This window comes from Melanerpes formicivorus, unplaced genomic scaffold (assembly GCF_026170545.1).
Source record: "Melanerpes formicivorus ecotype bairdi unplaced genomic scaffold, bMelFor1.0.p_v2 SCAF_2372, whole genome shotgun sequence".
Classification (NCBI taxonomy): domain Eukaryota; kingdom Metazoa; phylum Chordata; class Aves; order Piciformes; family Picidae; genus Melanerpes; species Melanerpes formicivorus.
The window spans coordinates 21,656-33,353 of NW_027144723.1; the positions used below are offsets into that span (position 1 = coordinate 21,656).

The window sequence follows — 11,698 nt, forward strand, 5'->3', positions numbered from 1 at the left end:
GCCCGCCCGCCCCTCCCCACCCATCCTCTCTCTCATTGGGCAAGCGCGCCTGCCACTCCGAGGCGTGAGCCAACCGCAGGTGGAGAAACGAGAGGGAAAAGGGGCGGGCGAGAAGCTGTGCCGCCATTCGCCAGCCGCCTGCCAATCAACCATCTCTGCCAGCCCATTGGCTGTTTTCTTCTTCCCGGGCACAGTCCAGGGGCCGCAAACCCACGTGCGGGCGGGGGCAGTGACCTCCTGGGACACCCCCCCCCCCCCCCCCCCCCAATGGTACCTCCCAGGGCCCCGTGGGAGCCCCTCAAGGTCCCCAGACTCCCCCTGGACCTTCCCAACCTCTCCCTGGCTCCACCTGAGACCACTCCCAGGCTCCCTCCAGGACCTCCCCAGACCCCCCCATGCCTCCCCCCAAGCCCCCCCCCCAAGCCCCTCCTGGTCTCCCCCTGACCCCCAGCAGCCCTCAGACCACGCTGCCAGCATTGCCTGGGGGGGCTCTTTATTCACCCCCCGCGGGGACCCCCAATCCCCCAGCACGGAGGGGGGGGCGGGGGCTCCCCTCACCTCCCCGCCTCCCCCCGGGTGCTGCCCGGTGCCAGGGGGCGGCCCCGGCGCGGGGGGGACCCCGGGGTCTGCAGCCCGGTGACCACGCGGCTGAGCCCCACCGGGAAGCGGCCGGCACAGAGCACGTCGCAGCTGCTCCTGCCAGAGGGAGGGGAAGGGTGAGGAGGGGAAGGGTGAGGAGGGGGAAGGGTGAGGAGGGGAAGGGTGAGGAGGGGAAGGGTGAGGAGGGGGCCCCGGGGCCCAGCTGGGCTTGGGGAGGGGTCCCTGGGTGGCGGTCAGAGCGGGGAGGGGTCCCTGGGTGGCGGTCAGAGTGGGCAGGGGTCCCTGGGTGGCAATCAGAGCGGGGAGGGGTCCCTGGGTGGCGGTCAGAGCGGGGAGGGGTCCCTGGGTGGCAATCAGAGTGGGCAGGGGTCCCTGGGTGGCAATCAGAGCGGGGAGGGGTCCCTGGGTGGCAATCAGAGTGGGCAGGGGTCCCTGGGTGGCAATCAGAGCGGGGAGGGGTCCCTGGGTGGCAATCAGAGCGGGCAGGGGTCCCTGGGTGGCAATCAGAGCGGGGAGGGGTCCCTGGGTGGCAGTCAGAGCGGGGAGGGGTCCCTGGGTGGCAATCAGAGCGGGGAGGGGTCCCTGGGTGGCAGTCAGAGCGGGGAGGGGTCCCTGGGTGGCAATCAGAGCGGGGAGGGGTCCCTGGGTGGCGGTCAGAGCGGAGAGGGGTCCCTGGGTGGTGGTCAGAGTGGGGAGGGGCCCCTGGGTGGTGGTCAGAGCGGGGAGGGGTCTCTGGGTCCCAGTTGGGCTGGGGAGGGGTCCCTGGGTGGCGGTCGGAGCGGGGAGGGGTCCCTGGGTGGCAATCAGAGTGGGCAGGGGTCCCTGGGTGGCAGTCAGAGCGGGGAGGGGTCCCTGGGTGGCGGTCAGAGCGGGGAGGGGTCCCTGGGTGGCGGTCAGAGCGGGGAGGGGTCCCTGGGTCGGGGGCTGGGGGCATGGGGTGGGAGGGAGTCTCTGGGTCGGGGGCTGGGGGTACAGGGAAGGGTGCCTGGATTGGAGGCTGGGGGCACGGGGGGGCAGGGGCCCTACCTGAGGTGGGCAGGGGCCGGGGGGCCGGGGGGCGGCGGCAGGGGCGGCAGGGAGCGGCGCTGCCGGCAGAGGTAGCCGGGGGGGAGGTCCTGGGGCAGGTCGGCAGCCGGCAGGGACAGCTCTGGGGGGGGGAGGGGGCAGGGGGCGTCAGAACCCCCCCAGGCAGGGGCGCAGGAGGTGCCCCCAGCCCCCAGCAAGCAGCCAGAGCTCCCCAGGGGGCACCCAGTGGGGGACCTGGGGGTGGGGAGGGGCTGGAGACCCCCAACCCCCCCCCCCATTTCCCGTGGGAAACTCCCTCTGGATCCAGCTGATCTCTGATCCCAGCATGGCTCAAGGCAGGGATCCAGACCCCAGGGGATCCCTCTCTGCTGCTCCCTGGATCCAGTTGATTTCTGATTCCAGTGTAGCTCAGGGTAGGGACTGAGAGCCCAGAGCCCAGCCCCAGGGGGGAGCCCAGCCCCAGGGGGGAGCCCAGCCCCAGGGGGGAGCCCTGCCCCAGGGGGGAGCCCTGCCCCAGGGGGGAGCCCTGCCCCAGGGGGGAGCCCAGCCCCAGGGGGGAGCCCTGCCCCAGGGGGGAGCCCTGCCCCAGGGGGGAGCCCTGCCCGGCTGCAGCTCAGCAGCGCCCCCCGCAGCGCCCGGGGCCGGGTCCCGGGTCCCGGGTCCGTCCGTACCGCTGCGGATGCGGCTGAGCTCCGGCCCCAGCAGCTTGCCGTCCATGCTGAGCAGCAGGAACCGCTCCGGCCGCAGCTCCGGGCTCAGCCGATCCTCCGCCCGCCGGCTCGGCCGCTCCTGGGGCTCCGCCCGCCCGGGCTGCACCGCATCCATCTTCCCCCTGCGGACGGGGCAGGGAGACCGGGATGGGACCGGGACCGGACCGGGACCGGACCCCCCCGGGGCTCACGGCGCCGCCGGCGCAGCCCCGGTGTCACCGCAGCCGGGGCGGGGAGGGGGAGAGGGGCGGCCCCAGCGCTGCCAGCCCCGGGAGGGGTAGGACCGAGCTCCCCTCCCTGCAGCTGCTTTGGGGCTCTTTGGGGAGCCCTGGATCTGCTCTGGGGAGCCCTGGACCTGCTTTGGGAGCCCTGGGCTATGTTGCAGGAGCTGTGGAAGCTCTTTTGGGTCTCTTTGGGGAGCCCTGGACCTGCTTGGGGAGCCCTGGATCTGCTCCAGGAGCTGCTTTGGGGCTCTTTGGGGAACCCCATCCCCGTTTTGAGAGCCCTGGGCTCTGTTGCCAGGAGCCATGGAAGCTGTTTTGGGTCTCTTTGGGGAGCCCAGGATCTGCTTTGGGGAGTCCTGGACCTGCTTTGGGGAGTCCAGGATCTGCTTTGGGGAGCCCTGGACCTGCTTTGGGGAGCCCTGGGCTCTGTTCCAGGACCTGTGGAAGCTCTTTTGGGTCTCTTTGGGGAGCCCTGGACCTGCTTGGGGGAGCCCAGGACCTGCTTGGGGGAGCCCTGGCCCTGCTTGGGGGAGCCCTGGCCCTGCTTTGGGAGCCGTGGGCTCCCTTCTGGGCGCCGTGGGCTCCGTTTTGGGAGCCCTGGGCCGGGTTCCAGGAGCTGTGGCTCTGTTCCCAGGGGGTTTACCTCCTCTCCTCCTCGGGTGCTTTCCCAGCCCCCAGCCCACGCTGACGCCTCCCTCGCAGCAGGAGCTGATGAGGCAGAGCCTGGGGAGACAAAACAAAGCCGTTTTTAGCACGACAGATACAAACCCTTCCCAGCCGTGAGGGCCAGGCCGCTGCTCCTGGCCCCTGCCAGCTCCTCCCCCGCAGGACCCACCCCGGGGGGGGGAAAAGGGATAAAAAGGGGGGAGGGGGGAGGGGGGTCTCAGACCTTTTCTGAGGGCTTTGGCGTCCTGCTGATGGAGTTCGAAGGGAGGACGCTGAAGGGGGGGGGGGGGAGGATGTTGTGTGAGGGGAAACTGAGGCAGGGGAAGGTTATTGGGGGGGGGGGGTTAGCAAGCAGGGGAGGAGGCTCTCCCTGGGGGGCTGAGGGACCTCAGGAGGGAGCTGTCGCAAGGGACAGCAGGGCAGGGCAGGGCAGGGCTCTCTCCCTGCGGGACATCAGGGCCGGGAGGGGAAGCTCTGCCCGAGGGCAAGGGGGACCGGGGAGGGGGGGGACCGGGGAGGGGGGGGGGGGGGCGGCGGACAGGGGGCTGTCCCCGGCGCTCAAAGCCGGGACGGAGAGGCTCTGCCGGGCATCAGGGGAGGGGGGGGGGAGGCGGCTCTCCCCGGGGGACCATGGGGGGGAGCGCTGGGGGGGGGGGTGGGTGTCTGTCTCCCGAGGGAGCGGCCGGAGGCTGCCTGCTCCCCCCCCAGCCCCCGAGCGCAGCGCGGCAGGCCGCAGCCCCAACATGGCGGCCCGCGTCGCCCTTGGTTACGGCCACTTCCGGCCTGAGCGCCGACCGGAAGCGCCCGGTCACGTGGTGGGGAGGCGGCAAGATGGCGGCGCCCAGCGCGGCGGCTCCCGCCCCGGCCCCGCTGCTGCGGGTGGTGGCGGAGTGCGCCTGGAGCCGGGCGCGGGCCGGGGAGCTGCTGCTGCCGCACGGCCCCCGTCCCTTGCCCGGTGTTCATGCCGGTGGGGACGCGCGGCACGGCCAAAGGCGTCACGGCGGCGCAGCTGGCGGCGCTCGGCTGCCGCATCTGCCTGGGCAACACCTACCACCTGGGGACGCAGCCGGTGAGCGCCGCGCCGCGCCGCGCCGGGCCGGGGGAGCGGCGCCGGGGGCCACCGGGGCAGGGCCCTGCGGCGAGCAGCGCCTGCGGGGGGGAGGGGCCGGGGGGGCCACGCCTTCAGGACCACACCCGAGTGTGTCGGCCACGCCCCCCCCCCGGGACGCTCTCCCCGGGGGTCTTCCAGACCCCCTCCCCGCCCCGGGTCTGATCGATTACCTCCGCAGGGCCCGGAGCTGGTGCAGCGAGCTGGGGGGCTCCACGGTTTCATGGACTGGCCTCACAACCTGCTGACGGTGAGGGGGAGGGGGGCACCCCCACCCCACCCCCTGGGACCCCCAACCCTTCATTTTAGGGCTGGGGGGTACAACCTCCCCCTCCCCTAACCCAACCTCCCGCAGGAGCAACCCTCCTCCAACGCCCCACCCCCCCCCCACCCCCCAGGGCCCCATTCTGGGGGCGACCCTTCCCCTAGCTGCCTTCCCCGGGGTGTGGGGGGGGTCCTCTCCCTAAACTCCCCTCCCCCAGCCCCATTTCGGGGTGGTCCCCACCCCCAACCCGTGTCCCCCCTCCCCTCTCCCCCCCCCAGGACAGCGGCGGCTTCCAGATGGTTTCCCTGCTGGAGCTGTCGGAGGTCTCGGAGCAGGGAGTTCGCTTCCGCTCCCCCTACGGCGGCGCCGAGATCCTGCTCAGCCCCCGAGAAGTCCATCGAGATCCAGAACGCCCTGGGTGAGGCTTTGGGGAGGGGGAGGGGGCTCGGGGGGGTGGGGTGGTGCCCAAGCCCACCCTTTAACCCCCTCCTCACCCCCCCACCCCCCTCCCCTCCTCCAGGCGCCGACATCATCATGCAGCTGGACGACGTCGTCAGCAGCACCAACCACGGGGGCCCCGCGTGGAGGAGGCCATGCAGAGGTGCAGAGCGCCCGGCAGGGGGCGTCCTTCCCCTCCCCGAGCCCCCTCCGGAGGTGTTGAACCCAGGGCAGGGGTCCCCCCCCTTCCCCGCGGTGCTGAGCCCCTTCCCCGCGGCGCTGAGCCCCTCCCCGCGGCGCTGAGCCCCCCTCCCCGCGGTGCTGAGCCCCTTCCCCGCGGTTCTGAGCCCCTGCCCGCGGTGCTGCGCCCCCCTGCCCGCGGCACCGAGCCCCTTCCCCTCGGTGCCGAGCCCCTTCCCCTCGGTGCCGAGCCCCTTCCCCGCGGCGCTGAGCCCCTTCCCCTCGGTGCTGAGCCCCCTGCCCGCGGCGCTGAGCCCCCTGCCCGCGGCGCTGAGCCCCCCTGCCCGCGGCGCTGAGCCCCCTGCCCGCGGCGCTGAGCCCCCTGCCCGCAGGTCGCTGCGCTGGTTGGATCGCTGCCTGGCCGCCCACCGCCGCCCCCAGCGGCAGAGCCTCTTCGCCATCGTCCAGGGGGGGCTGGACCCGGCCCTGCGCGCCCAGTGCCTGCGAGGTGCCTTCGGCCTCCTCCTCCTCCTCCTCTCCTTCGGCCTGCAGCCCTCCCCTTCCCTCCCCTCCCCTCCCCTTCCCTCCCTCCCTCCTTCCTTCCTCAGCCTCGGCAGCCCCCCCCCCCCTTGCAGCCTTCGTCCTGCTGCTCGGCATCATCTTCCTCCCCCCCTCTTTCAGTCTTCCTCCTCCTCCTCCACTTCTCAGCCTTCCTCTTCCTCCACTTCTCAGCCTTCCTCTTCCTCCACTTCTCAGCCTTCCTCCTCCTCCCTCTCTCAGCCTTCCTTCTCTTCCCCTCTCAGCCTGCCTTCCTCCTCCTCCCCAGCCTCATTTTTCCCTCTCAGCAGCCTTCCTCCTGCTCCTCAGCCTCTCCCCCTTCCCTTCCTGCTCTTCCTCTGACTTCCTGCTGCCTCTCCTTCCTCACCCTCTTCCTAAACCTTCCTCCTCCTCTCCACCCTCCCCCCCAGCTCCCATCACCTTCTTCCCCCCTCCCCATCCCCCCCCCTCCCCTTCCTCCCTCCTCACCTTTCCTCCTCCCCCTCCCCCCCAGCAGCTTTCCCTCTCCCCGGGGGCTGCTCCCAAGGGATTCCTGGGGGGGTGGGGTCCTGACCCCCTGTTGCCTGCCCCCCAGAGATGTCCCTGAGGCCTGTGCCAGGCTTTGCCATCGGGGGGCTGAGCGGGGGGGAGGCCAAGGACAGCTTCTGGCGTATGGTGAAGCTCAGCACCGAGCTGCTGCCCCGGGACCGGCCGCGCTACCTGATGGGCGTGGGGTGAGCAGCCCCTGGGGGGCGCTGGGGAGCCTTGGGGAGGGGGCTCTGCCCCTCAGTCCCCTCCCCTCTAACCCCCCTCCCCTCTTGTCTCTTTCTCCCCCCTGCCACAGCTACCCCACGGACCTGGTGGTCTGCGTGGCCCTGGGCTGCGACATGTTCGACTGCGTCTTCCCCACGCGCACCGCGGTGAGGGGCAGGGCCCGGGGACCCTCCCGCGCCTTAGGGACCCCCCTCCCCTGCCCCCCTCCCCTGACCCCTGCCCCCCTCCCCGCAGCGCTTCGGCTCGGCCCTGGTGCCTTGGGGCTCTCTGCAGCTGAAGAGCAAAGAGTTCGCCAAAGACTTCAGCCCCATCGACCCCGACTGCCCCCTGCCCCACCTGCCGGAGGTGAGGGGCTGGGGAGGGGCTGGGAGGGGCTGGGGAGGGGGCTGAGCCCCTCCCCCGACCTCTCTGCCCCCCTCCCCCCCAGGCACAGCAGAGCCTTCCTGCACGCCCTGCTGCGCAGCGAGACCTCGGCCCTGCACCTCCTCACCCTGCACAACATCGCCTACCAGGTGGGGAGGGGGCGCTGGGGGGGCTGGGGGCGGCTGGGGGCAGCACCTGGGGGGGGCTGGGGGCAGCTGGGGGCGCCTGGGGGAGGCTGGGGGGGGCTGGGGGCTGCTGGGAGGCACTGGGGGGGGCTGGGAGGCACTGGGGGGGGGCTGAGGGGAGGTGGGAGGCACTGGGGGGGGCTGGGGGCTGCTGGGAGGCACTGGGGGGGCTGGGAGGCACTGGGGGGTGGCTTGGGGCAGCTGGGGAGGGCTGGGGGGCAACTGGGAGGCACTGGGGGGGGCTGAGGGGAGGTGGGAGGCGCTGGGGGGTGCTGGGCAGAGCCTTTCCAGCCTATCCTGAGCCCCCCCCCCTAAGTTTCCCTGGTCTGGGGCTGTTTGGGGGACCCCTGCCTGGTCCCTGCTGGTCCCTGCAGCTCTCCCTGATGGCCTCCATCCGTCAGAGCATCCTGGCCCAGAGCTTCCCCCAGTTCGTGGCTCAGTTCCTGAGGGTTCGCTACGGGGGGCTGGGGGGGGTCCCCCCCTGGGTGCTGGAGGCCTTGGCTGCTGCTGGCATCCCCCTGGAGTGACCCCCCCCCGGGGCCAGCCCAACCCCTTCCCGGGGCACCAAGAGTTTAGTTTTGTACTTTTTTTTTCAACTCAAATTTGTTCCTTTTGGAGACTTTGTTAAAGGGGAGGGGGGGGGACGGGGGGGGGGAAGAGGGGGCTGGAAATAAAGGTTGGGGCTGAGGACAAAGAGCTGAGAGAGGCTGGAGGAGACCTGGGGGGGGCAGGAGTGAGGCTGGGGGTGGCGGGAGGGGGGCTGGGGGAGGCAGGAGGGGGGGCTGGGGGGGGGACCAAAGGACGCGGGGGGGGGGGGGGGGGAGGGGGGGCAGAGGGGAGGGCACCAGGCCACGACCCCCCCACCACCCCCCCTCCGAGGTTGCCATCCCAGGGACCCCCCCCCCTCGGGGCTCTCAGCCTCCCCTCCCCCAGGACCCCCCCTCCCCCCCCAGGTCCGGCCCCCCCCTGCTGCCCCCCATCCGGGTGCGGGGCGCGGCCGGGCGCGTGCGTCACGGCGGGGGGGGAAGTTTGCAGAGGGGGGAAGGGGAGGGGGGGTCGGGGCGGGGGCGACATCCACGGCCCCTCCCTGGGGACTTAACTGCCCCTGCCCTGTGCCGCGGCTCCAGTGCCGGACTGGGAGAGCACTGGGAGAGCACCGGGAGGTACTGGGAGAGCACTGGGTAAAGGCTGGGAGCTGCACCTGGGCCGCTGGGAGCTACTGGGAGGGACTGGGAGCTGCACCTGGGCCGCTGGGAGGGACTGGGAGCTGTACCTGGGACACTGGGAGCTGCCACTGGGAGGGGACTGGGAGCTACTGGGAGCCACGGGGAGGTACTGGGAGCCGCTGGGTAAAGGCTGGTAGCTGCACTTGGGAGGGACTGAGAGCTGCACCTGGGAGGGACTGGGAGCTGCCGGGAGCCGCTGGGTGTGACTGAGAGCCACTGGGAGGGACTGAGAGCCACTGGGAGCTGCCACGGGGAGGTGCTGGGAGAGACTGGGAGCCGCTGGGTAAAGGCTGGGAGCTGCACCTGGGACGCTGGGAGCCGCTGGGAGCCACTGGGTGGTACTGGGAGCCACTGGGAACAGGGCTAAAGGCTGGGAGCTGCAGCTGGGGGTCACTGGGAGGGACTGGGAGCTGCCGTCTGTGACCTGGGAGGACTGGGAGCCGCTCCCGGCAGGACCTGGGCAGCACAGGGCTCGGCTCAGGTGCTGGGACCCTTCCCCCCTCTCTCCCTCCTTCCCCTTCTCCCCCGGCCCTTATCGGCACCCTGGAGAGGCTTTATCAGCCCTAGGTGCCAGGCGGGGGGGCACCCACGGAGGGCCGGGGGCACCCACGGGGCTGGGGGGCACCCAGCCAGTGGGAGTTTGGGTGCCAAGCGAGCGCTGGGTGGATGCCCGAGGGGTGCCCAGGCAGGTTCTGGGGACCTGGCTGAGCTCCGGGTGGGGTTTGGGTAGGTTCTAGGTGGGTCCTGGGTGTCTCAGGGGGCTCTGGGTGGGTCCTAGGTGGGCTCTGGGTGCCTGGATGGGCTCTGGGTGGGTCCCGGGTGGGCTCTGGGTGCCTGGATGGGCTCTGGGTGCCTGAATGGGCTCCGAGTGGGTCCCGGGTGGGCTCTGGGTGCCTGGATGGGCTCTGGGTGCCTGGTTGGGTTCCGGGTGGGCTCTGGGTGCCTGGATGGGCTCTGAGTGGGTCCCGGGTGGGCTCCGGGTGCCTGGCTGGGTTCCGGGTGCCTGGATGGGCTCCGAGTGGGTCCCGGGTGGGCTCCGGGTGGTCGGCGCCCAGCTGCGCGGTGCTGCAGCCGCCGCTCTCCCCGCAGGTGCCCCCCCGCAGCCATGAAGTGCCAGCCGGTCCCGCGGCTGCTGCTGGTTGCGCCGCTGCTGTTCCTGGCGCTGCTCTCCCTGCGGGTCCCGCACGGGACCGAGCCGCCGCCGAGCGACCCCCCGGCGCCACCGGAGACCACCTTCCAGTGGCGCCGCCGCTCCGAGCCCCGCGGCGCCAACACCTCCCGGCCGGCCGCTCCCCACCCGGCACCCGCTGCAGCCTCCCTACCCCTACCCCTATCGCTTCCTCCTCAACGAACCGGACAAGTGCCGGGACCGGAGCCCCTTCCTGGTGCTGCTGGTGGCGACGGACCCTGGGACGTGGCCGGGCGCGACGCCATCCGCCGCACCTGGGGCAACGAGACCTCGGTCCCGGGGGTCTCGGTGCTTCGCCTCTTCCTGCTCGGGCCTCCACCCGGTGTTCGGGGGGGCGCTGGCGGAGCCGCTGGCGGAGGAGAGCGCCGCGCACCGGGACCTGCTGCAGCAGGACTTCCTCGACACCTACCACAACCTCACCCTCAAGACCCTGATGGGGCTGGAGTGGGTCAGCCGCCACTGCCCCAACGCCAGCTACGTGATGAAGGCTGACGCGCCGACGTCTTCCTCAACCTCCCTTACCTGGTGCACCGCTTCCTGCGGGGCCCCCGGCGGAGCGGCTTCGCCACTGGCTTCGTGTACCGGCGCACGGGGCCGATCCGCAACGCCGCCTACAAGTGGTTCGTCCCCCCCGAGGTGTACCCCAACGACACCTAACCCCCCGTACTGCGGCGGCCCCGGCTACGTCCTCTCGGCCGACCTCGCCCCCCGCGTCTGGGGGGTGGCTCAGAGCCGGCCGCTGATCAACATGGAAGACGCTTTCGTGGGGCTCTGCCTGTGGGAGCTGGGGGTCCGGGTGAGCGCCGCCCCCCGCCGGCACCCTCAACATGTGGCGAGTGGACTACGACCGCTGCCGCTTCTCCCGCCTGGTCATGGTGCATCACTACCGGGGCCTGGAGCTGCTCCGCGTGTGGAAGGACTTCCAGAGGACCACTCCGGACATGTGCCCCTAGGGCTGGGGCGAGCCCTGGGCACCGGCTGAAGCCAGCCAGAGGGGCGGCGGGGGGGCGAGCCCTGGGGAACGGCAGAGCCGAGCCTGGAGACCGGCAGAGCCTAGGGACGGTCAGAACCGAGCCCGGGGCGGGGGGAACGGCAGAGCCGAGCCTGGAGACCGGCAGAGCCTGGGAACGGTCAGAACCGAGCCCGGGGTGGGGGAACGGCAGCGCCGGGCGTGGGGAACGAACGGCAAAGCCGAGCCTGGGGAACCGGCAGAGCCTGGGGACGACCAGAACCGAGCCCGAGGGAGGAACGGCAGAGCCGAGCCTGCGGCCAGGGGACGGGCCAGAACGGAGCCTGGGGACGGCCGGAGCCGAACCCGGGGCGGGGGAACGGCAGAGCCAAGCCCGGAGGAGTCCGGCTGTGCCAGCTGCCGGTGCCACTCCTGCTGCCAGGACCTCCCCCTGCCCCCTCCCCGGCTCTGCCCCTCCAGAGCCTTCCTGGCTCCTGAGTAGCTGCTCGGGGCCAGCATCGAACCTCAGCTCCTCAGCACTGGATTGAGACAGCAGCTGCTTGGCACCCGCCAGGGCAGCTCCTCCCCTGTCATGAGTGGTGGGCACAGCCCTCCCCCTCCCCTCCCCCCCTCCCCTTTTAAGTTATAAACCCGAAGTTTGTAATAAAAGGACTGGAACTTGCCCCTGCCCAGCTGGCAGCAGCCTGCTCTCTCCTGGTGCCCAGCTGGCACCACCCTGCTGCGGGCTCCCTGGTGCCCCCTGCGCTGCGCTGAGCTCCTGGTGCCAGTGCAGGCAGCACAGGCTGCTGCCAGGCTCCACGCCCGCCAGAGGCAGCTGGAGAGGGGCTGAGGGCAAAGGGCACTGTGGCTGCCACTGATAAGGCTCCGGAGGTGCCAGGGGCAGGGCTGGCACAGGGGCCCCTGCTGGGGGCACAGAAGCCGCTGTGGTTGGCAGGGGGGCAGCCAGGGGGTCTGGGTGGGGTGGCACAGGAGGTGGTTTGCTTGGCATAGGGAGCCCCCAAGTGTGGCTCCGGCGAGGATTCGGCCTCTGGGGGCAGCCTGGCAGCCGCTGGGGGCCCAGGAGCTGCCCAGCCCCTGGTGCCAGCCCCTGGTGCCAGCCCCCGGTGCAGGAGGGCACCCAGGAGGATTTTCCATGCTGGGCAGTGCCAGGCTGAAGCCCCAGGGCCAGGTCCAAAGGTCCATCCCGGCTGGCACAGCCCTGGCACAGCCCTGGCACAGGGCTGGCACCGGCACAGGC

At 72.0% G+C, this 11,698-nt stretch overlaps 3 protein-coding genes across 3 annotated transcripts; 2 read left to right on the forward strand and 1 right to left on the reverse strand.

Annotated features, from left to right (window-relative positions):
* Window positions 1-476: 476 nt before the first annotated feature.
* On the reverse strand, window positions 477-5,678 carry LOC137461484 (uncharacterized). The gene is made up of 6 exons (XM_068171203.1): window positions 5,423-5,678; window positions 4,278-4,375; window positions 3,204-3,283; window positions 2,298-2,458; window positions 1,627-1,747; window positions 477-696 (listed from the first exon to the last, which is right to left on the reverse strand). Exons 1-6 carry the CDS (start codon window positions 5,676-5,678, stop codon window positions 555-557), a joined length of 858 nt encoding a protein of 285 aa, XP_068027304.1. The 3' UTR covers window positions 477-554.
* Window positions 3,895-7,702, forward strand: QTRT1 (queuine tRNA-ribosyltransferase catalytic subunit 1). Its single transcript, XM_068171205.1, is given in 14 exon segments — window positions 3,895-4,165; window positions 4,167-4,295; window positions 4,516-4,584; window positions 4,878-4,982; window positions 4,984-5,017; window positions 5,120-5,163; window positions 5,166-5,200; window positions 5,610-5,725; window positions 6,350-6,488; window positions 6,599-6,674; window positions 6,763-6,852; window positions 6,854-6,873; window positions 6,956-7,040; window positions 7,451-7,702. Coding segments are annotated over 14 exon segments (1,203 nt in total). The 5' UTR covers window positions 3,895-4,057; the 3' UTR covers window positions 7,604-7,702.
* Window positions 7,703-9,407: 1,705 nt separating this feature from the next.
* Window positions 9,408-11,128, forward strand: LOC137461485 (beta-1,3-galactosyltransferase 2-like). Its single transcript, XM_068171204.1, is given in 7 exon segments — window positions 9,408-9,551; window positions 9,553-9,709; window positions 9,712-9,800; window positions 9,802-9,984; window positions 9,987-10,145; window positions 10,147-10,299; window positions 10,301-11,128. Coding segments are annotated over 7 exon segments (1,029 nt in total). The 3' UTR covers window positions 10,445-11,128.
* Window positions 11,129-11,698: the final 570 nt, after the last annotated feature.